Source organism: Antechinus flavipes, chromosome 3, assembly GCF_016432865.1.
Source record: "Antechinus flavipes isolate AdamAnt ecotype Samford, QLD, Australia chromosome 3, AdamAnt_v2, whole genome shotgun sequence".
NCBI classification, from domain to species: domain Eukaryota; kingdom Metazoa; phylum Chordata; class Mammalia; order Dasyuromorphia; family Dasyuridae; genus Antechinus; species Antechinus flavipes.
The window spans coordinates 291,379,966-291,403,623 of record NC_067400.1 but is presented as its reverse complement, the minus strand read 5'-3'; the positions used below and the strand labels follow the sequence as shown (position 1 = coordinate 291,403,623).

Here is a 23,658-nt window from a genome sequence, read left to right as displayed (position 1 = left end):
ATGTATTGGTAAACCTGGCATCGGGAGAAGGAGCGGGGGGGGAGAAGGAGGAGAAAAATTGGAACAAAAGGTTTTGCAATTGTCAATGCTGAAAAATTACCCATGTATATACCTTGAAAATAAAAAGCTATAATTTAAAAAAAAAAAAAAGAAAGAAAAACAATTCCAACATTGCCCTATCCACAAAATACATGCCTCATTCTACAGTCTCAATCCATTAGTTTTCTGTCAAGAAGTGAGTAGTATGCTTTGACAGTAGTCCTCTAGAACCATGTTAATCACTTCATTAATCAGGGCACCAGAGGCTTTCAAATTTTTGTTCAGAGTTATTAACTGTACAAATTGTTCTACTTGTTCTGTTCACTTAATGCTGTATCAGTTCATACAAATTTTCCCAGGTTTCACTCAAATGGTTCCTTTCATCATTTCTTATGGAACAAGAATAATACATTATATTCATATTCCATCATTTGTTCAGTCATTCCCAAAAAGATGAATATCCCCTTAATTTCATTCTTTAGAATGACAAAAAAAACCTGCTATAAATATTTTTGTACATATGGGTCCTTCCCTTTGTTTGATCTTTTTGAAATATAGGCCTAATAATGGTACCATTGGATTAAAAGTTTTGTACAGTTAAGTAACTTGGAACCTAGCTCCAAATTGCTTTCCAAAATAGCTAGTTTAATTCACAATTCCATCAATAGTATATTAATGTGCTTTTCTCCAGCGGTTCTTCCAGAAAAATTGGTTAATTTTGTTGAGTTGGTTTCCCCCCCCTCACTTTCTTATACTTTACATATGTATATGTATTATATGTATGTAAGCACACATAATCCATGCATGTTGCCATGGACACCCTTCACAGAAGGACATGGGAATCTTACCACTTTCCAGAACAATTTGACCCCCTGGAGGTGGATCCAAGTGTTCAGATGCAATGGCTTTTTCTGTCTCATTAACAGTAGAAGGTAAAGATTCTTCATTTTGATTTTGGCACATCAACTGCCTCTGGTGAAGCCTAAAAACCAAATAATATCTCAATTTTAAATGACCATTTTACAACATGTGGCAGCTCACTGTTTCAGATCAGGAAGTTTTCCCATTCCACCCCTCCAAAATCTCAAAGCCTTGCTTTGGAGAACTAAAAAGGAAATGCCTGAAATAATTCTCCACATGATGCTTAAGCCCTTAAGGCCTTACCCAGTAACAACGTGATCTCTACATATAATAAGATTAAATGTTTTCTGTTGTCTTCATAAGCAAGTAATTAAATACATACTTAGGAACAAAATTACTGGGCAAACAATACTTTAGGTACATATAGATATACATATATGCATTTACACTGTATCTGTGCATCTATATGTGTGTGTATATAGCTCCCTTTTACTCTTTGCCTACCTGGACCTCATCTTCATCAGCAATGAAAAGCAATGGAGCCCTAAGTTTAATGGTGGAAACCATATTACAGTGTCTCAATTTCTAGAGGTCCAACAGTAACAAGGACTTTTGTGTGCTCAGTAACGGAAGATGCAGAACTTGTTATAGACATCAGACAACAAGCTTTTATTAAACACCAATGATACATCAGACACTATACCGAGAACACTTTGACTGTATGTTGGAATTAGAACTTCTAAACCATATAGCTAAGCTAAGAATGTTTCTTCCTTTGGAATCCATCAGCTGTTATACATATGACATGTTCACCTCTGTTTGCTCAATATCTTCTCCAGCTTGGCATCCTCTGCAGTTTGAAGACCCAGAGTAGAAGTAAGAGGACAAACAGTTGCCAGATACTGGACCAGCTGGATGTGTTGACCAGGTCGATATGATCTTCCCTTGCCTTGACTGTAAAGCCACTCAGCTTTCAAACTGAAAAGAGAATGAAGAGTTGTATAGGATGGCATGGCCTGGTAAAAAGCATTTTGTGACTGTTGACCTTCTCGTCAAGTCTTTCATCTTATGACCTCAAGACATGCTTGCACCAATTCAGTAGTACTACAGAATGATTAAATGTTCAGACTATATTTAAAGCCGGAGGGGAACTCTGGCTCTTGGAGTCTTTTGCTCATCTATTTCATGCTAACTGATAAAAGTCTTAGTGACCTTCTTTTCTTTACTCATAAAATTCACAAAGAGTCTTAAAAACTGGTTCCCTCGCCTTAGCTAAATTATTTTTAAAACTGTATTTTTTAATCACCAAACAGAATTAACATCAATTGCAAATTTGGGAGTGTTTTTAAGGCAACTGCACCAAAACGAGGATAGAACTCTAACATTTTGTCACCAATATACAAATCTATTCTCATTTTGAAAAATATTATAAAGATGCAAAGGCTCTCCTGAGCCTTTTGAAATGCACAATTTATGTCCACATCAACATCAATATATATATTACTTACATACTAAAGGATCTGCCACAGATTATGAGGACATAATTTTCTTACTTGTTAAGACTCCTAATATATGCAACTGCAAATACAGTGATCTCTGGGACATAAAATACAGTCAGCTTAATATTGGGTGGATGATCAACTTTTTGTTTTTAAAAAAAAGTACAAGCAACTTAGCTTGCTGTGACATGTCTTCATGCCAGAATGGAACAATTGGATCTCAGTTGTTTAGTTGAACTATATCAAACTCAACTAAGTTCTGGTCTGGTTAACTGTGAAAACTCACATGAAAAAGTCTTTTCATGTTCATAAAATCATGTAATTATAGGGTCTAAGTAAGTCTACATTATCAGCATCATTATGAGGAAAACTACATTTTACTTTATTTTGTGTTTTACAGTTACAAGAAAAATTGATTTGCCTCCAGGAAATTGCAAAGCTCCTTTAACAAATCTAAATTTCTCTCAGAAACCAAGGCCCATCTTTTTAAGACATAAAGGAAACAATACTGTACATTAGAATGAACACTGATGCTGGAATCCAAGAACCTGGATTCAAATCCTACTTTTTTATGAACTTATGTGACTTCTAGCACAAGTCATTTGCCCTCCTGGTTAATAATAAAACAGTTTCCTCTTCTGTAAAATAAGGAGGATGGACTAAATACCTTCTGGTGTCTCTAGTTCTAGATCTAGGACCCTATGATAGTTAATGGATCGGTGAAGTCCCAGAATATTATCATCCCCCAAAAATAAAAAATGTGTATCACTGAAATGGAGGAGCACAAGATGATCAGGTTGCAATGCATAATAAATATAGAGTTAAAAAAGAGGAACTCCATAAAAGATTCTATGAAGGAAATGTATGATCCAACAAGAAGATGGGCTGACCATCGAGTAAGAGCAAGGAGAAAGATAATGTGCTCCAACAGCTTCCTGACAAAGTGAGAAGAAAGTAAAAGAAATGCTCAGCAGCACATGGGGCAGATCCCCTGGAAAGACTTCATGGGAGGACATGAATAAGCACTTCACAAGATGGTCAAACTCAGATGGGTTATGATATGCATCATTGAATGAATGAATAAATGAAAAAATGCATTTATTAAAGTTTTAACCCATGCCAATCACTGCACTGTTACAAATACAAATACAAATACAAAAGGCAGACAGACCCTATTCTCAATAAACTCACATTTTAATAGAGGCAGACAAGAGGTATAAGGAATTGGTGGCTAGGTGAAACCAAAGGAGTAAAGGAATTTGAGATCCCAGATCCATTTAAGGATATGAAGTATTTAACCAATGTTCATATCTCCCTCTGCAAGCTCCCCCAGGGCAGGAACCATGTCTTAGTCAAATGTCTATGACCTTAAACCTGCAAGCAGTGCTAACACAAACTATCTGACACATATCAAATACATTAGGAGAAACAACTCACAACAAAAAATATGCATTTTCTATTCCTTTTAAAAATATCACTGTTCTCTAAATTTTTGCTCCCAATATATTTAAAATTCAGGAACATAAGGTTTACTTAGGGGATAACTGCTATTATAATATGGAGTGGAGGTCTCTAAAACAAAAAAAAGTTCTAAATAACAATCAGGTTCTAGTGAACTAAACATATCACTTTTGTTTATATTTAAAGCCTCAGTCAAGCATCAATATCAGCAATTCCTAGATTCTCCACTATTCAAAGTGTCTCAGATATAATCATGTAACCAACATTCTATTAAATATAAAGAACATTACAGAACTTTTGAATTTTTTTGTAATGGTGAAGAGTTGTAGGCATCAATTGATAAGCATTTTTAAATGCCTATTATGAGCTAGACACGGTCCAGGGAACACTTTCACTATACATTGGAATTAAAACTACTAACACTATATGGGTGATGAGCATTTTTATTCTTCTTACAGGAACCTATATGTCCTTGGCAAGATACAATTAAACTGAGTGCATACAAATTCAAAAACACATTCCCAGGCTCCTGAGATCTAAAGGCTTAAGATCAGGAAAATGGTTTGAAGATATCATTTATCTTATTACTTTTTTATTCCAGATCAAGATTATAAATGGATAGTTTGCTTAAAAAAAGAAAGGGGAAAAAAAACCCAACTACTGTCTAGCTAAATAAACAGATTCAAAACAATACTGCAATCATTGCAAAGTTTTGAATAGAATGTTTAAAGAGAATCCAAACCTAAAAGAAAATTATTTGGAAGGACAAACATTTAGATTTTGCCTGATTATGTTCTATTTTCCTTAAAGACTCCTTTAACTGTAACTGATATAAATGCTCTCAAAAATCCTTACCCATAGGCCCTCAGGTAACACAGACATGAGAATGTTATTGACATCCTGACTAGAGGAAAAAAGGACCATTTCAAAAATGGACTTTATCACCCATGTACACTTTAGATAACAAGACTGAATGAATAATCGAATTACCTCAAATAGAAACTAAACATTAGAGCACCATCTACTGCTAAAAAGGGAGAAAACACCCTTCCAATTTAGGTAGTCCAAGATTCATGACTCACTTACCCACAGATATCTATACTCTGGCTAAGTTAGTGCTAAATTTATTCCTCTCCATGCCTTCTACCAGTATCATCAGAAATATTTCAGAAATATAGAAGAATAGAGAGAAGAGGAATGAATTAGGAGAGGGAGAAAAGAAAGGGAAAGGAAGGAGAGAAAACCCCTTCCAGCCATAGCTGCTCATCCTACTAACCAGTATTGGTCAAAGTAGCCATTACATGAGAAAGTAGAAAGAAAGGGGGCGGGGGAGAGAAAAGAAAGAAAAGAGGATCACTGAGGCATCATTATAAAGAGAGAGAGAACATAAGGAAGTTAGAAGTTAGAGTTAAAGAAAGTTAGACATTCAGGACAACTTTGATAGCTGTATGCTGATCTTATGACCTACTTAAAAAGGAAAGCAACCTATACCTTGCAGTATCTGCAGTTTCATACATGATCACCTTTCACTTTTTTTTTATTTGGTGTTTGTTAAATTCAGAATAAAAATATAAATGAATTTTAAAGTTGTTTTAATGTACAGGAAAAAACAAGCCATTGTTGCTCCTTTCCTTGTTCTTTTTAGGAGAGGGGAGAGGAAGGGATAGTAAAAGGAAGAAAAAGAGGAAAAAAGTAAAAAGAAAAAAAATTTTTTTAAAGAGCAAGAACTCTACTTCAAGCCTACTCAACCTCCACTTCTCATTAACCCCCTTTCAACTTCTCATTCCAGAACACTGTTCCCCTCATTCTCATCCCCTAGCTTTTGGAGTTTCTCTCTCTAACCTACTCCTCTTACTGTTGGGGCCTTGATTTAGATTTTGCACTAGGAACATCCCTATTGCCAGAACAAGGTTTGTCATAGATAGAGGAAGGAGAAGTCCTCAATTTCTACTGCCAGTTGCAATTTGGAAAACTAAATGAATTTTCCATAAAAACACACATGATAGTTAGAGTCAACAGTATAGAACTGTACTTCAATTAAAATTACAATAAGGTTACAAAGGCTTTTGTGGAGTACCCTGGGGAGCTAATAACCAGCTGGGTTTTTGTTGAAGGAAGGGGAAAAGAGATGGAGAAAATATGCAAGTTTTAAATACCTATTGTTTATTAGGCATTATGCAAAGTATTTTACAAATATTATATCATAATGAAGCAATATCAATATTAAACATATATGCGCCAAGTGGTGTAGTTAAATTCCGACAGGAGAAGTTAAGAGAGTTGCAAGAAGAAATAGCAAAACTATAACAGTGGGAGATCTCAACCTTGTATTCTCTGAACTAGATAAATCAAAGCACAAAATAAATAAAGAAAGAAGTTAAAGAGAGGTCAATAGAGATAGGTTAAATTTAAAAGTTAACTTTGTGTGTAGGTAATATGCTAAGAGCTTTACAATTATTATTCCACTAAAACTGGGGATAAATACTGTTATTATCCCATTTTATAGATGAGGAAACACAAGAGATTAAATGACTTTGCCCAGAGTTACACAGCTAATTCATGTTTGAGGAAGGATTTGAACTGAAGTCTTTTTGTTAGTCAAGATGGAAAACAGTAAGTACAGATTAAAAGACAAATACTGTGTTCTACTTATACTAGATACAAATGTTAAACTAAGTATTCCCAAGTTTTAAATTTTTTATCTTTGGAAATACACCACAATTCTAACATCTTTTTTTTAGTATCAAATATACATTTTAACATCAAATATACCAATACTGCCTTAATGATCTCACTTTCAATTGTAATGAAATTAAGCCAAATAGCCTAGCTCAATCCCCATTCCAATTTCTCCTTCCTACCACTCAATTCAGTCTCTAATTCTCACTCCCAAGGCAATCTCTTAGTAAGATAACCTGGGCAATTCTGGCACCCCATTGGGAATTCCATGTTGCTCTACTTTATTTCTACAACATTGCCTCCAAGGTAAGGTCTTGTTTTTGTGCAATCAGTCATGAAATTATACATTACAAATGTGGAGTAAGAAATCTGAAAATCCAGAGAAAAATTTTCTTTTATATCAAGTACTCTTTTTACATACTATAAGGATTATTTGCATGCTTCTGCCACATAAAATGGGAAGATGCTGTTGAAATATGCAGAACAACAAAACAACAATCCTGAAATGGAATTTGATGTTCAAGTTAACAAAATGATTTTTTTTTAAAAGATGCCAATTCTAAGGAAAAAAAAGAAGTTTGGGCATCCTATTTCCCTTTTCCTTTATTAATTTAAGGAACCTTATCATCTCACTAAGGCTGGGAGTACTCATGGACCTGACTCTGTTTCCAACCTGAATAGGTTTACTCCTTCATGGGAAATTATTATGGGCCAGAACTCTGAAACAAGGATTCTTACAAAGTATTAAATCAGTGGAATTGATAAAGACAATAGTTATTTAGTTTAGCATGGTGCTCAATAGTTGTCTAAGTCCAGTAGGATTGATTTAATCTTACAATAAATAATGGTTTCCTAGTGATATAATGATTGGTTTATACTCAGTATAGAGCATATAAAGCTACTACAAACTCAGTCAGAGAGCCAAAGAAGACAAAGGACTGGCGGCCCTCTCCGAGCCAAGGAAAGAGATTCATTCATTCCATCTTCAGTCAAGCTCCTGGTGGCTCTTCTGGGGGACCGAGAGATAGATTCATTCACTTCATCTCACACCAGTGTGGTGGCAGGCCTGTTCTACTTAGCTTCTCCACTGAAACCAAAACTCAGGAAGGCCTTTAAGAAAGCTAATCCCAGCCCCAGAAAAGAAAACTAGATTGTAAAGCAGAAGATAAAGGATTTGGACTTTAACACCTAGCTATTCTTGTGATGATTACTTGACTGAAAAGAAGGCTGCTCTAAAGGCCTACCAAAACCCACCAAGAATATTTCAGGAAACTAAGTGGCTCCTTGCTCCCCCAACCTCACCATATTGATGCCAAACAGTAAACACCCAATTTGACAGCCCATTTTAGGCTCAAAAGTCCTAAGCTCCAAAGATCCACAAGCTTCAGTTTCCCTGGTAGCTGGAATTACATGCATGTGCTATTTTCTTTAAATAGACACAACATCTATATATGAAGATAAAGTTCCATATATTATCACTAATTAAAGAATGCTGCTCCCTAAAAATAGCTGAGATAGAAAAATGATTAAAACCATTCCAGTTTTCAAGGTCCCAGTCCAATTTAACTTTCACTATAGGTTATAATCATCATGATTCTGCAGAGATATCACTATACTGCCAAAGAAAAAGTTCCAGGGATATTTTTTCTGTGATTCCAAAAAATATTGATTTAGTAGCTTTTAATCTTTTTTTTTTTTTTTTTGCTTGATCAAAAAAGTCAATCCTTGATGTCTCACTAAAAAAAAAAAAAATCTTATGTTTATCCAAGAACAGGTTAAAACTAAATTCATCCAAACATCCTCATAAAATATTCTGCTCATTCATATTCACAGAATACATTGTGCTGAGAAAGAAAAAGGAGACAGCAGTGAATTCTGATTTCTTCAGAAACTAGAAAATATAAGAAAAAATACCACCTACATTCCACAGAATCTACATTCCAGCTAGAATTTAAAACTGTACCCAAAGCCTATACTTAATTAAATGTATTGAACCTTTTACAATAATAAGATACTCCATAGTACAGAATTTGCTATAATATGTGTAGGAGACAGAGCAATATGACTTAGTTATCAAAAGTAGAAGAAAAAAAAAATCATTAACATTGAACTATGATTAATACCTAAGTGAGTTTTTAGTGACTTGCTTTTCAGTGTGTATTTTAAGAATGGTATTTATGTCCAGTTAGTTACGAATAAAAAGCCTTTTTATTGATTTCTATGATGTGTGATGCTAAAGAAGTTATATTCACCTTTCCTTTTGAGAAATCACATATCCATCTAGGACTTTGAGGTTTAAGCACCAGCTGACAATGTATGGCCGATAGTCAAAGCCTGGAATGGAAGGTGTGGCCATCACACAGGGATTGTTCATGATTGACAACTGTTCCAACTCAGAGAGGGATGCCAAGAAAGAAATCTGGAACAAAGGAGATCTTTGTTGAAACCAAAGAACTACTTAGTGTCAAGCACTGGATTTCTGATGATTCACATCTTAACAGAATTATAAAAGGAGACAATTTCTCTATTGTTCTGAAAATGGGCCACCATTTAGCTCTATCTACTAACTCAAAAAAAAAAAAAAATCAGCAACAATATGGCCATCTGTCCCTGCTGTACTTAGAGTTGGATTATACCTTAGAAAAGTATCATCTATCAGCTTCCCTGGGACAAAGAAACCAGAGTATTTGTAAAAGCATCTATGGTAACTGAGGAAAAGGTGGTGATAACTTTTTTTATCCAGATGGTCACAGATGATTACTATAGGCTTAATATATTAAAGTGAATGAAGTTCAATCCTACACTGATATATTGGGATGGGGGGGGGGGGGGGGGCGGGGAAGAGTGAGGGATATGAGGGAAGAGAAAAAAGAATGAAATCACTTATAAGAAGTAAAAATGATTTTTAAATTCCTCCAAGATGTGGAAACATAAAACTACCTTATAATCCCACCCCACTTTCTCTAATGAATCTTTTTTAGTTCTCGCCTTCATGTAAATGGTTACCAAATATGTACCTCATTTAGGTCTCGTATTTCATTCTCTGCCAGTGAAAGGATAGCAAGGCTTCGAGGTAGACAAGCTGGAGCCATTCTAAGAGAAGTGATGATATTTCCATGTAGCAGGAGAGTCTTTAAAGCAAGACCAAATAATAGATACCAATTGAAGCAATTCAAAAGAAAATCTACTTTGGCAGTTTTGCAATACTGTGTAAATTTGATACAGAGATAGATTCAGTGATGCTGTACAAAGCACAGAGTTATAAAATGTTAGATCTAGAAAGAACTTCAGATACCTAGTCCAACCTCATCATTTTAGAGCTAAGAAAATTGAGGCCCAGGACTTACCTAGGGTCATGCAACTGGTTAATGACATACTATAAGAGTTATAATTACATCTCAATGATTTCCAAACTTATACCTTTATTTCAAATCAAAACAGAAAAACAAATGCATCAGAAAAAATCAGAAAATTTCTCTTTAAATATATCGACACATTTAGTTATTTTTTTTAAATTGGAGCACTTGATCAATAGAATGCATGAAGGAAGCAGAAAGTAAATCCTAAAATTGAGATGATAAGAGTCATTTGATTTCTAGTCAATAGAAATTAGGGGGAAAAAAAAAAGACTGAATTTCTGGAGTTCTGACAATATGCCAACCAAATCTCTTTAAAAAAAAAAAAGCGATTTTTACTTATTTTAATTTATTTAATTATTCTTAGTTTATTAGATTTTCTTTTCATCTATTATCTTAAAAATCTGATGGCATCAAATTTTTTATGATAATTACTAAAATGATTTCTACTAAGAAAGATGGAATAATTGAGCTAATAATATTAACTTCAAGGCTGTATGACTCTATCAGCTGCTAATGAGCCAAATGAGGCACAAAGAAGAAAAAATTGCCTTAGGGACAATCTCTAAAAAGTAGTGATTTCCAACTATCATTTCATTTCCCATTACCTTCTATTCTATAAAAGTCCTAGACAGTATGTGTTTATCTTTAAAACAATAAAGAAAATTAATTTTGTTTTTATGCAAGGCAACTTGCCCAGGATCATACCCAGAAAGTGTTTAGTATCTGAGGTTGGATTTGGACTCAGGTCTTCCTGACTCCAGGACAACTGATCTCTCCACTGCACCATCTAGCTGCCCCATTTGGGTTTTAAGTGAATTTCACAATGTTAATATTATTGTAAATATCTGGGAATGACACAAAGCTAGATTTGTGCTCTAGAAATTCAGTCAAATCAAACGTTTCATATTGAGTTCTAAAGGCCAATAATCTTTTATTGCTAGAGAGAAAGAAATGTCATCATGTGCAGACAAAAGCTGGGTTACCCTTAGTTGAGAATGGAGAATTTTTTTTAAGAATTAGGAGAAAATTGTACATAGTAACAGCAATATTATACAATGATGAACTATGAATAACTTAGCTACTCAGCAATATAATCATCTAAGACAATTTTAAAGGGGAAATGCTATTCATGGGGGGAAATGCTCTTTCCATGAAATTGGAAAAAATAAAAATAAAATATTGCATTTAAGGAAAAAAAGATGAGACCTAAATATTAGTGTCAGACAAAATTCCAATACTCAGGATATGGTGAAAAGATAGAAGAAAACATAAAAAGGAGGGAAAAGAAGCAATTTTTCAAGGAATTTTGGAAATTCTAATTTTAACATAGTCTGTTTTTCTTACACAGATACATGATGTTTATACTGATCAGATCATTAATTCTCAATATAATGCCTTCAAATCTCAAAGAAGCTATGAAGTCAGAGGGCACACTTACCTTCAGTGCTATCAGTTTAGAAATATCACCTAGTTGGGATATGTTATTGTCTGATAAATCAAGGTGTTGCAGAGCTGTGCAGTTACTGATCTGGTCTATAGCCTAAGATGAGAAAAATATTAATTATATTAATTTTTGCATGAGTCCCATTAAACAAAATACTTTTAGTCCACAACTACCAGAAGTCTCCCCTCCTGATTCCTTCCATAATTACTGGAAGCCGGGTAGATAGAATCTGGCAAAAGAAAGGATTCTGGGGAAGAGTCAAAGGCATGTGGAGGACATCATGCCAAAGCAATGGCAACTGTCCTTGAACTCGAAGCTCTAAGTTCAAGTACCATCCCTGACAACACTCTGTGATAGTGACTCTGGGTAAATTTCTTAACTTCTTGGCACCCCAGACAACTTTCTAATACTATGAGTGGCAGCATATGGACATGCTAATTCTAGTTGATATTTGTTAAATTAGGAATAATTTTTTAAAAAATATTTTTAAGTCTACAATTTATAGAGAAGGCACTGATTCACATGGATAGTGCTGAAAACACAAGTCCAGTATTTAAGAAGGAGATGGAGAGGTGAGGAAACATGGAGAGTTTGAGAGGAAAAAGCAATAGATTCCATATTGTGTCATGTTTAATAGGGTTATCAGAAATTCTTAGAACTAGGAATCTTATAACATGGAAGTATGTTGTGCATGACTGCACATGCACAAACTATATCAAACTATATTGCCTTTTCAATGTAGAGGGAAAGGGGAAGAGAGGGAGAGAATCTGGAACTCAAAAATTATAAACAAATGTTAAAATTGCTTCTACATGTAATTAGGGAAAAATAAAATATTAAATATAAAGAAGAAAAAAAAAGGAACTAGGTGTCTTAGGCCAACCCCCTCGCTTTGCATATGAGAAAACTAAGTTCTAGGGGAATGAAATGACTCACCAAGTTGGTTAGCAGTCAAATCAGCACTAGAACTTGGAATTCTCACTCTCCAGGGTTTGCCCCACACTATATTGTGTAATATCTCTCTCAACATATCTCTCTCTGAAACTAATTTATCTGATAAATCCTAGGGAAGTTTGATTTTAAAGTTAATAAGTCATTCCTTTGAGATGTTTAGCTTTACTGCAGACAAATTCTTCCTCTGAGAGTTTGATTTTAATGTACATTTGACTGTGCATTTGAGAACCTGAAATATGACATGTACAGTTAAAGAAAGGAAAAGATAGTTTGTTTACTTTCATCCAAATGAAATCTAAAATAATTTTTAAAAAGGTTCCTACTTTTCTAATTTACTTTTTTTTTTTAAGGGGACTGATAACCTTCAGTAAGAAGAAAATTAAAAAAACAAAACAAAACTGTGTACCTTTAGATTATTTCCTGCCAAATTCAGCCATTCCAAGTGTACTAGCTCCTTCAGCCCCTCCACATAGCCAATACTATTATGAGGCAGGTTCAGCACTCGAAGCTGTGTCAATTTGGCCACACCCATCATCCGAACCAATCGATTATTGGCAACTGACAGCTGTATGATGACCAGGAAAAATAAATTATTATCAACAATGATATATACAGAGTTCAGCTGACTTTAAAACAAAACAAAAAAAAAGTTTCCTGTTCATAGTTATGCACAATTCAAACCTTATATTTAGCTAGTTTTTTCTATTTATATATATTTTAAAAACCTTTTCAGTTTTCTAAACATTATGTAGTATACATTCTTTATTCATTTCCAAACAAAATAGAAAATCTATAAAGTGCAGAGCAAAATAGAACGATGTGTTACACAGTCAAAAAAATGTTTATCATAAAAGAATAAGTTTTAACCATATGCTGAGAATAGGGACGCCTTGGGAATATAGTATGTATATATACAGTATATATTATTACTATAATTATGTATATGTGGTTATATATAATTATATATTTTGTATATTATTATAATATATTATAACATATTTATAAATATAATTATATTAATATTTTGATTTATTATTTTATGTCAATATAATTATTTTCACTTTAATAAAAACTTTAGTGACTTTAATAATTTTTTTCAGAACAGTGTAAAGTTGGCATAGATATTTTTCTTCATAAAAACAAGCTAATTTTGCTTTTTTAATGTCTGTAGTTTTCCAGGGCACTAAGGTTCTAAGTCAACCACTTCCCCAAGTATCACATGATACTGACCTGTACTAGTCTTCGGCATTTCTCAAGATTTTCCAATTTAATAATCTGATTTTTATCAAGAATCAAAGTATGTGTATCAGCATCACAGGACAAATTTGGACCCAATTTTTGCAATCCCTGGCCTGACCAATCAACCACTGCACCTTGAAAAATAAAGAAAAATTGTTAGAAGATAAAAAACAGGAGGATAATTTTCTAAAGATACCTTTTCAAACTAGATTGAGAGCAAAAATAGTGCTGAATGTTTAAGATGAGATTGCAAAGTGATAAGTGTAAAGTTTTACATTTAAGCTCATATGATAAGACTCACATTTTAGAAAACTAAATATGTAATGTGGCCTAAAAAGTATGATGAGTCACAGCCTAATACAATCTTAAGCTATATTAGAAGTATCCAGAACAAGGGAAGAAATTCCTCCAATGTAAACTTAGTCAAACCATATTCAAAGTATTGCATGCAGCTCTGAGAACTATGTTTTAAAATAAACTTCGATAAACTAAGGGAGTCAAATTCATGTCACATAGGAGCAGCTGAAGGAATTGGGGATATTTAATCTGGAAAGAGGAAAGCTGGAAAGGGAAATAATCTTCAAACATCTGAAGGGCTTCAAGTATAAAATCTAGTTTGGATCAAGAATTAGGGCCAAGAGGATGTAATTAATGGTAAGCAAGTTTCAAGCTTAATGAAAGAATCATGGAAAGGCTAGCTATGACATGGCCACCGACTCCAGATTCAAAAAGGATCAACCATCCTAACAATAATAGTACTTTCAAACCATAGAATGAATGCCCTTTAAAGTTATTCATCAATAGATAAGTGAGCAAAGAATAGAAAAATGCAGTTCTCAAATGGAAGAAATCCAAATCTATCAATAACCACATGAAAAAATGCTTCAAAGCACTAATAATTAGAAAAATGCATATTAAAACAACTGTGAAGTTCTACCTCACATTTGTCAGATTGACACAGATAATAAAAAAAAATTATAATTGTTAGAGAAGCTATGAGAAAATAGGCCTATTATTATAGAGTTATGAATTAGTTCAGCCCTCCTGGAAAGCAATTTGGAATTATACCTAAAAAGTCACTAAACTGTATATATTCTTTGACTTTGTTATACTACTCTGGGCAAAGAGATTGGAAAAAGAAGCAAAAGAACACATAGGTGCAAAAAAAATTTATAGCAATAATTTTTGTTAAAAAATAAAGTGAGGGGAGGTGAGACAGCTAGACAAGGATTCTAAGAGTTCAGGCAATCTTATAAAGAAAAATATTTTCTTTCAATTACTCAATATTTCTTAGAAATGAGCACATTACACGCTGATGTGGATTTTTTTTTTTTTGGTCAAGCTTCTAAAATGCAGTATTTTAGCAACTAACCCCACATAACTATGAAACATTATTTCCATATTTTGTAGTTTTAAAATAGCAACTTAAAAAAAATTACCAGGGTTAAATGGAGGCAAAGGTGAAGTATTAAGTCAATTAAATAAATATATATTAGGTACTTATTAAGCAGAGTTCACTGCCCTACAATCTAATTTACCATATACAACTTAAAAACTATTTCTAATATCTATCTAGGTCATTTACACAGAAAATCTGAAGACTAATGCTTTTCTGGGAAAACTTTTATTAAAAACTGCTAGTAAGTACTAATATAACCCCTTAGCACTTAAGATTTCTCCTAACCCATTGTCTCAACAGTTATACGATTCTTTAGCCATGTTTGAAACCTAATAATCTATTTGATAAGAGAGGACTTATGAGCTAAGGCATCTTTAAAATGTTATAATAAATTTATTAGAAATTGCTCTAAGCAGCCATGAAATTGAGAGGTAAGGGAATAATCAGCACTAAGCACACTGCAGATGTTTAATATACTTAATGATTTATGATAGGTCAAAGATAATTAGGAATCAAAGGAAGCTTAGAAATCATTTAATCCAGCAAAAGTTCATCTTTTTAAGTTTCCACGGTTGCTTTTAATTTTTTCACTTTGTCACTGTCCAATATACCATCTCCCTCACCAAATGAAATGTCATGTAACAAAAGATAACAAATAGTTAAACAGTGAGTACATCTGATGCCATGTATTCTAAATTCTGAAGATGTAGCCTTCTACCTTCTACTAAAAGAAGGGAGTTCCAGTCCCTTGTTTTATAGATAAGAACAGGGAAAATTTGCTCAAAACTGGTAAATGAAGATAAACATTCTGCAGACAATCTCATAACTTTAAAGCTTCAGTTTCCCCATGCACAACATGAACCAAATTTGTCTTCCTGAAGTATGACTTCTATTTCCTTTTGTTTGCTGCATAAACTTTGGGCATTGTCAGAAAATATGCTGATAAATGTTTAACTGGCTCTCTGGAAAAGAAAATGTACCCCAACAAGATTTTCATTTTAACCTGAATAATTAAATTTTCTCTATTATGCCTGTAAGTCAAGATAATCAATAAAACTATAAACCAAGGTCTGGTTTATATCTAATGCTCATACTGAAAATTTAACAACTGGCTTGAGAGTCAGTTCAAACTAGCTCTAACACATACCTGGCATTTGCAGCTATGGATTTTACTGCTAACTTTTTTCTTTATTTTTGTTTACTCTGAATTTCTGAGTATCTTAATTGCTTTTGATTTTCCTTCCTTGAAGCCTCTTTTTGATGTGGACATACTACTTCCTTAACCAGTGTTTAAAGGGTTTTTTTTCCCCTTAACCATTTTTAATTTAAAGCTTTTTGGATTGACTTGCAAGACATCTGGTAAGTTGGTATCAGCCTTTGTCAGGTATATTGTATATACCTGGCTGATAGTGATTCATTTTATTTTATTTTAAGCCATGATCCAAAAATCCAAATCCCATTCTTACATACTACCTTCTTACCTAGTTTTTCCTTTACGAATAAGTTTTTCCTTTCTGCATACATTGCTTTTGATGCAGAATAATAAGGAAACATGTCTATGTTTAAAACATGGTTTTGTAATCTTTAACAACATTTTCTAAGTTCTTTCTCATAATTTGATTTTTACCCAAATAGCACAATCACTATAGAGTAATAAGTGTATAGTGCCCATCCATTGTGGTAAGATTTAGAAGGTTGTTGGTTATGTTTTGGATGCTTTTCTCAGTAAGACAATAGACTTCTCTACTCCCGTTATCAGGTTAACAAACAGAACTCCTGATAGCTTACCAGGATTTTTCTCTCTTTCCTCTGACTTTTTACTAGACGATTTCTCCTCTGATCACTTCTGTGGCTCTACTTTATCCTGCCTTGGAGAACAAAGAGCCACTTTTCCCTCAGAGAATACCTTCCTCTTCTTCAAAAAGTCTTAAATTTTTGTAAACAAGTATAGTTGTATAGTTGTTCCTTTTCTTTCCCTTCCTCTTCTGTGTGACAGTCTTCCACTTTCCAATCTCCTGATAATATTCAAATTTGGAGAAATTTATTCTGTCTTCTATTATTCCTCTTGGAATATTTAAAACAGAAGCAATGGGAGTTAGAGATTTGTAAATATATTTTTTGCCAACTTCAGGGAGAGGGATAAAATGATAAAATGCAATGGACTCAGCTAGGTTTTCTTCTATATTTTTCATGACTAATTTTCTAGGCATAAGTAAATGATATAAGTTGAAAAAAAGCTAAAACCATAGTTTTAAATTCACACAAGCTGAGGCATTCCAGACTTCTATCTATCTATAAAGCTAACAGCTAAGTAAGAAGGTGATATCTAAGAATGAGATTTGGACTTTTGGATCATGTCTGAAAATAAAGGGAAAACTGATTACTAGTGAGCTATAGACTATACTTGACAAAGACCGGTACCAATTTACCAGGTATCTTGCAAATCTAATCCAAAGGGTTTTAATTAAAAACAATTGGGTAAGGGGTATGTACACATTAGAGAAGCTACAATGAAGGAAAATCAAAAGCTGTTGAGATACCCAAAAGTTCACAAAATCCAAAAGACAAGAATCCAAGAAAAGAGCTAATAGTTATATCTATAGTCTATTCTTATGTATTCTAAAGTTTGCTTATAAACAAATTCTAAAAAAGGCAACAAGTCCCTTAGAGAGTGTATTTATTTTGGAGACAGAAAGAAAGAAAATGAGGATTAGAAAATGAAAATTGGCCTTCTTCACAAAGGAGTATGCTTATCAAAATCACAAATAAATTAGACAATTATGAGAAGACTCATTATGCCACAGCCAAAGAAGACACGTGAGTTCAGCCTACTCTGAGGCTGAGATCTGTGAGGAAATGGAAAAAACTGAGAGGGGGGAAGGCCAAGCTCCTGGGCCTCAAAGGCAGTTTTTGTTGTTGTTGTTGTTTGGGGGGAAAGGAGGGAAGGAATGTTAGAAGAAGAGGTCTTCAAAGAGATATTATGTTTATTATACTACTGACCACGAGATGAATTCTTTGGTCATTGCCACCTCTTGGATTATGATTAATGGAAGGAGAGAACTATAGGATATCCTCTCATCACAAGGGCCTAAGTGATGCTGTGGAATAAGTGATGAATCTGGAGCCCAACTGCTCAAAAACCCCCTTATGAAAAACCTTTGATGCTGGTGTCTCTGTGCTCTGCCCTGACTCAAACAGGAGGAGCTGGGTATTCAATGTTAACCTCTGTCCTTAACCAAGACAAAACAAAGGAGACTAGCGTCACAAGCTGCTTGGATAAAAGTGGGGATGCTCGGGATAAGAGGGACCCTGTCTCGCCAGCATGCAGCCAAGGCCAAGTCCCGACCCCCTGCACCTGAGTCCATGAGTGATGCTTCCACCCCAGCCCGCCAAACCCCGGCTTCATCAAAGTCACCAAGAGAAACAAAACACGGGGCAGGGAGATGAGGGATGAGAGTGCGAGGAAAATCCTCCTCCAAATGTTACTCTTCTCTGTGCCTATTCCAGCCAAAGTCCCGGGAAGGGAGGACTCTTCCTCAATCCTAAACAAGCAGCGGGACCAAAGCGCGGGGCTGGACGAAGCCCCCTGGGAGCTGTAGTCCAGCTCCTCGGGCCCTCGGCTTGTCACTGAGGGAGCTCCAGGGCGCGAGAAGACTACAGCTCCCAGAGGGCAGCACGCCCCGCCGCCTCAGCCGCCAAGCCTAACAGTAGCTAGAGAGAAGAGACGAACGAGAAACGAAGCTATAAAATGGAGAGTCGCCTGGGACCCTTCGGTGGAGAGACTTAGTGAAAGCGGGGTTGGAGAAAGGATCTCTAAATTCTGGGAATAGGGTACTTTTACCTTCTCCTGGTGGCAAAGCCGCGTCTCCCCGCGCCGCCATCGCCATACTTCCCGCTTGCTAATACCAGGCAACCGACTTCCCGAGGTCCTGTGGGGTATGTAGTCTAGTTGGGCTAGCGCAAAACTACTATTCCCAGGATGCACGGCTTCCCTTCTTCTATATCTCATTCCCAACCCTCTCCCTAGGGTTATTGGGAAGAGAGAATCTATTGCGTTCTGATTGGTAGAGAGGGTTTAATGAATTAAAGTAATATTGGACTCCAATTTTACAGATGGAAATTACTTAGAAACCGGGAAGCATGTGTGCAATTTAGATAATTTGCAAGTTGTTTCCTATAGATGTTTCTTCTTCCCTCCCCTCCCCTAAACAAACTACATATTCCCTTAAAAAACTAGTGTATTTCATGTTTAATATATATTGGGTTACTTGCCATTTAGGGAGGGGAAGGAAGGAAGGGAGGGAGAAAAAAAATTTTGGAACACAAAAGTTTTGCAAGGGGGAATGTTGAAAACGATCTAGGCATGTGGGGTTGTTTTTTATTATTATAGCTTTTTATTTACAAGTTATATGCATGGGTAATCTTACAGCATTGACAAGCATGTATTTTGAAAATAAAAAGGTTTGTAATTTTTTTTTAACTAGTGTGTTTAAGTATAGAATTGAAATTTTAAAATTGCAAGAAAATCCTGCCTCCAAGTCCGATTGCCCGGGATTGATTTTTCAGTGCAGAATTGGTGAGAAGTTGAAGGAGTTAAGTCGCGATTTCAACCTAGACAGGGAAAACTTGAAGTTCCAAACTTTCTTCAGGTTCTTGAAAGGAGAAAAAGGTTTTGGAATGAAGCTTAGTTGTACAGGAGAAATGACCTCAATCAAGTCCTTATCCTCAGCTTATTACATTAGAGATTTGGGGATATTTCCCCTTGGGTGATAACTCTCTTGATGGAGTTGAGGTTTCTCTCTTCCAGTGGGAGTTTCGCCATTCTGTATTATCTAATATATATTCCCATCCATATGCTTTCTCCTATTTCTGTTTGCTGTCAGATTAGATAAGTGTATTTATATGCTCTTTGTCATGTGTGTTCACTGTGAAACTGACATTTTGGGGAAAATGAAGCTTGGTGGGGAGAGAGCTTGGAACCCTCCTCCATTAAGGATAACAATCAAGAGCTTAGCTTGAACCTAAAATTATTTTCCTAGACTAGTATAGAGCGTTACTGGAGAGGTAGATAGATATAATTCTAGCCTCGTAGGTTAGAAGAGAAGAAAGTTAGCCAGCCTCTGGCCCCAACCTCCTTCTTCCTCTCTTACTAAGACAGAAATCATTGTCTAAGGTGAAGAAAGGTATGAATAGCATACCCATCAAAATCAATTTCTGGTCATTTATTTTTGCAAGAAATTATATTGATTTTTGTTTTTTTTGCCACCAACTCTTCTTACATTTATTTTGGTGAAGCTATAATTTCATCAGTTATGGAAGTCTATTGATATATATATATATTGCAGTTCTTTCACAACTTATTCTGTGCAATTCTTGTCTACTTTTGTTTCATAAGTAGTCCATAGAGTCCAAGAATTTCCTTTATTTTTTTTTTCCTTTTCTTACTTCCTTCTTACATGGAGAACTAACATCAGACCTAAGTAACTCTACCTTATTAAGCAATTATAAAATAGTTGCAATTTGCTTTGAAAGTAAAAAAATTAACTGTGATTATCTATGATACGTTCCCTATGCCCTTTATCCTGAATTAGACTTTTAAACTTGGAGTCAAGAAAATGTGAGTTTGAATCCTGCCTTGGTCACCAACTAGATTCATAACACCAACTTAAATTACTTGCTATCTCATTGGGTTATGATGAGGATCCAATGAGATAACACATATAAAGTACTTTGCAAGCTTTAAAAGGAACCACTAGGGGACACTGTGGATAGAATGAGTTCAAATTTCACCTCAGATACTTATTGGCTATGTGAATCTGAGCAAGTCAGGTAACATCTACAATGTTTGAATATAGTATATAGCCTGTTTTAATTGTGTGAGTCATATATCACCTATGTCTTGTTAAAGCAAACGTTCCTTTATAATCAGAATGTTTTTGCTTCCAGGTATTTCTGATGTTTTTCAATGATTAGACTATTTTTATTCCCAGGCATTCTGTGATCCTGTTAATAAAATGCTATTATTTCAAAACATCTTGACAATCAAAAATAAAGTAAGCATTTCCTTTAATTTTGTAGGATTTTTTCTATATAAAAGAAGCTCTGTAAAAAAACAACAAATTGAATTTGTACTAAGGGATGGCAACACTGACAACACCTGTTGTCTCTCACTCTCATTACCGTGTTTCCCCGATAATAAGACCTATCCCGAAAATAAGCCCTCCCCTTACTGTGTAAGATTCCTCTAAAATAAGCCCTCCCCCGAAAATAAGCCCTATTGAGATTGCTATTGTAGTGAAAATGATCCCCTGCACTACATGCTACATTAAGGTACCTCTGTATGCACCATCCCCCCTCTCCCCCCGGGTGAAACGCACACCGAGCTGTATCCAATCAGAGCTGCAGCAGTGAGCAAGTCATCCTGTTCTTCCCCAGTGATTTGCTTGCTGGTGCCATTGAGAGCATTAAAATAAGCCCTCCCCTGAAAATAAGCTCTCTGGTGTTTTTTCTGTTCAAAAAAATAATAAGACAGTGTCTTATTATCGGGGAAACACAGTACCTGATCTGATCATTCCTTCTTTTGTATTCCATACGTACTGTACATAACAAAAGAAGGAATTTCCATTTAAAAGCAGGATCCTCCAAGTGTTATTCTCAAATGACATCACACTGAGCTCAGAATACCAAAAAATATCTGATGTGAAATCCACAACACTAAGGAAGAGGTGGTCTAACCATCTACAAAGAAAAAAAGCAAAACGGATGAAAAATGCTTATTGTTCAGATTACAACATGCCAGTTAGTGCGTTTGAGTCATGGAATGTTTTTTGATTATTAAAAGCTATGTATATTATTTCACATAAATCCAGTCCATTGTCTTCCACTTATTTGATTCTGAGTATATAGGTTCTTGTACAGGACCTGAATGCTGATAGAATATCTTAGTTGGCTAGCCATCAAATTTCATATCATAAAATAAGTATTATTCATTCATTTGAGTTTTTTTGTTCCTATGTGGATTGCTAGGTACTTGAGTCTCTTTTGAAAGCCTGTTCAACATATACTTTGATATGTTTAACATGAATGGGACTGCCTGCCATCTAGGGGAGGGGATAAAAGAAAAGGGAAAAGTTGGAACAGAAGTTTTTGCAAAGGTCAATGTTGAAAAATTATTCATGCATATGTTTTGTCAATAAAAAAGCTATAATAAAAATTTTTTAAAAAGAAAGCCTGTTCAATCATTATAATGTGTTAGATCTTTGGTTATACTAGCAAAGGAGAGAAGACAAACAACTGAATATCAACCAGCATGAAGACTATCACTTTTACTAGCTGTCTGTAATTCTGTAGACATACTTGGAAGACATCTTTTTGAAGTTGGTAACTGAATAGTCATGGCAGTAGAAACTAAATCCTAGATGTGTGAATTTAGTTCAATCATTAGTGGTATGAATGGAGAGAATATGAGTTAGTTGGTCTTGAAGGAAGGTATGTAAGAGTGAAAATGAGGTAGTGAACAGGAGCATCAGAGACCATATAAGTTTGAAGTATGGAGTGGGAAAAGACTTCAAAGAGAATGAATATTACTTGGCCAAGGGCAAAGGCTGAGGTACCCCATCTCTGTTACTGAGCCTTTAAAGACTTTTTGCATGTTTTAGGCTCTTATTTTCTCCCCTGAGTCACATCCATTGGGTAGAACAATTTTTTAAAAAGGCTAAATGAGATTGTACATATCTAGATGAAACATTTCTGAGCTCCCTTTAATCACCAGACAGGAGTAAGAGAATCTAGTGGACACAAATGAACCTGAAGCTTGGGTTATCAATGGCCACAGCTCAACGGCCAGTGAATGTATCTATGACTCAAAGCCATCCATGGCCAACTGGGAAACTTCATCATCCACAGGAAATTATTCTTCTGTTTGGACTTTGAGCAGAATGATATTGATCACAGCAGGCAAACCTTTTCCATGAATATGTCTTCTTGTCCAGTATTTGATATTAATATTTTTTAATAATAGCCTTTTTATTTTCGAAATATATGCAAAGATAATTTTCAACATTCACCTTTGCAAACCTAATTTTTCTCCCTCCCTTCCCCCATCACCTCCCTTAGATAGCAAGCAAACTAATATATGTTAAGAATATACAATTCTTCTATACATGTTTCCACATATATCATGCTGCACAAGAAAAATCAAATCAAAAGGGAAAAAATGAGAAAGAAAACAAAAAGAAAGCAAACAACAATAAAAAAGGTGAAAAAACTATGTTGTGATCCACATTCAGTCCCAAGAATCCTCTCTCTGAATGCAGATGGCTCTCTCCATCACAAATTTATTGGAATTGGCCTTAATCACCTCATTATTGAAAAAAGCCACGTCCATTAGAATTGATCATCATATAATCTTCTTGTTGCTGTGTACAATATTCTCCTGCTTCTACTCATCTCAATTTGATATTAATAAGTTGAAGTTCACTGAGCAAAGTTGACAGGGGAGAGTGAAACTGTGTCCCCTTTAATCTGTAAAATAATCACTCTGTCCCTTTGATTTCTGGCCTCCCAGAGTCCAGAATCAAATTGATCTTTTGGGAAGCTGGATCCTCATTCAGGAAGCTTTCAGAGTGATTTTCATTCAATTGGGAGATCTAGGTCTGATACTGAGTGGCTTGAAACTCCAAGTATCTAGGCCTGGGGGCATTGGCTTTCTTTTCAACTGGAAGT

General features: G+C 34.9%; 1 protein-coding gene across 1 annotated transcript in view; it reads right to left on the bottom strand.

Annotated features, from left to right (window-relative positions):
• The window catches only part of CEP97 (centrosomal protein 97), a 29,789-nt gene extending 10,974 nt beyond the window's left edge, over window positions 1-18,815 (bottom strand). Inside the window, exons 1-8 of the mRNA XM_051990602.1 lie at window positions 18,776-18,815; window positions 13,527-13,669; window positions 12,703-12,861; window positions 11,337-11,438; window positions 9,557-9,670; window positions 8,792-8,958; window positions 1,714-1,878; window positions 888-1,021 (exon numbers count right to left, since the gene is read on the bottom strand). Coding sequence (XP_051846562.1) covers window positions 888-1,021; window positions 1,714-1,878; window positions 8,792-8,958; window positions 9,557-9,670; window positions 11,337-11,438; window positions 12,703-12,861; window positions 13,527-13,669; window positions 18,776-18,815 — 1,024 coding nt within the window. The remainder of the gene's footprint in view (window positions 1-887; window positions 1,022-1,713; window positions 1,879-8,791; window positions 8,959-9,556; window positions 9,671-11,336; window positions 11,439-12,702; window positions 12,862-13,526; window positions 13,670-18,775) is intronic.
• Window positions 18,816-23,658: the final 4,843 nt, after the last annotated feature.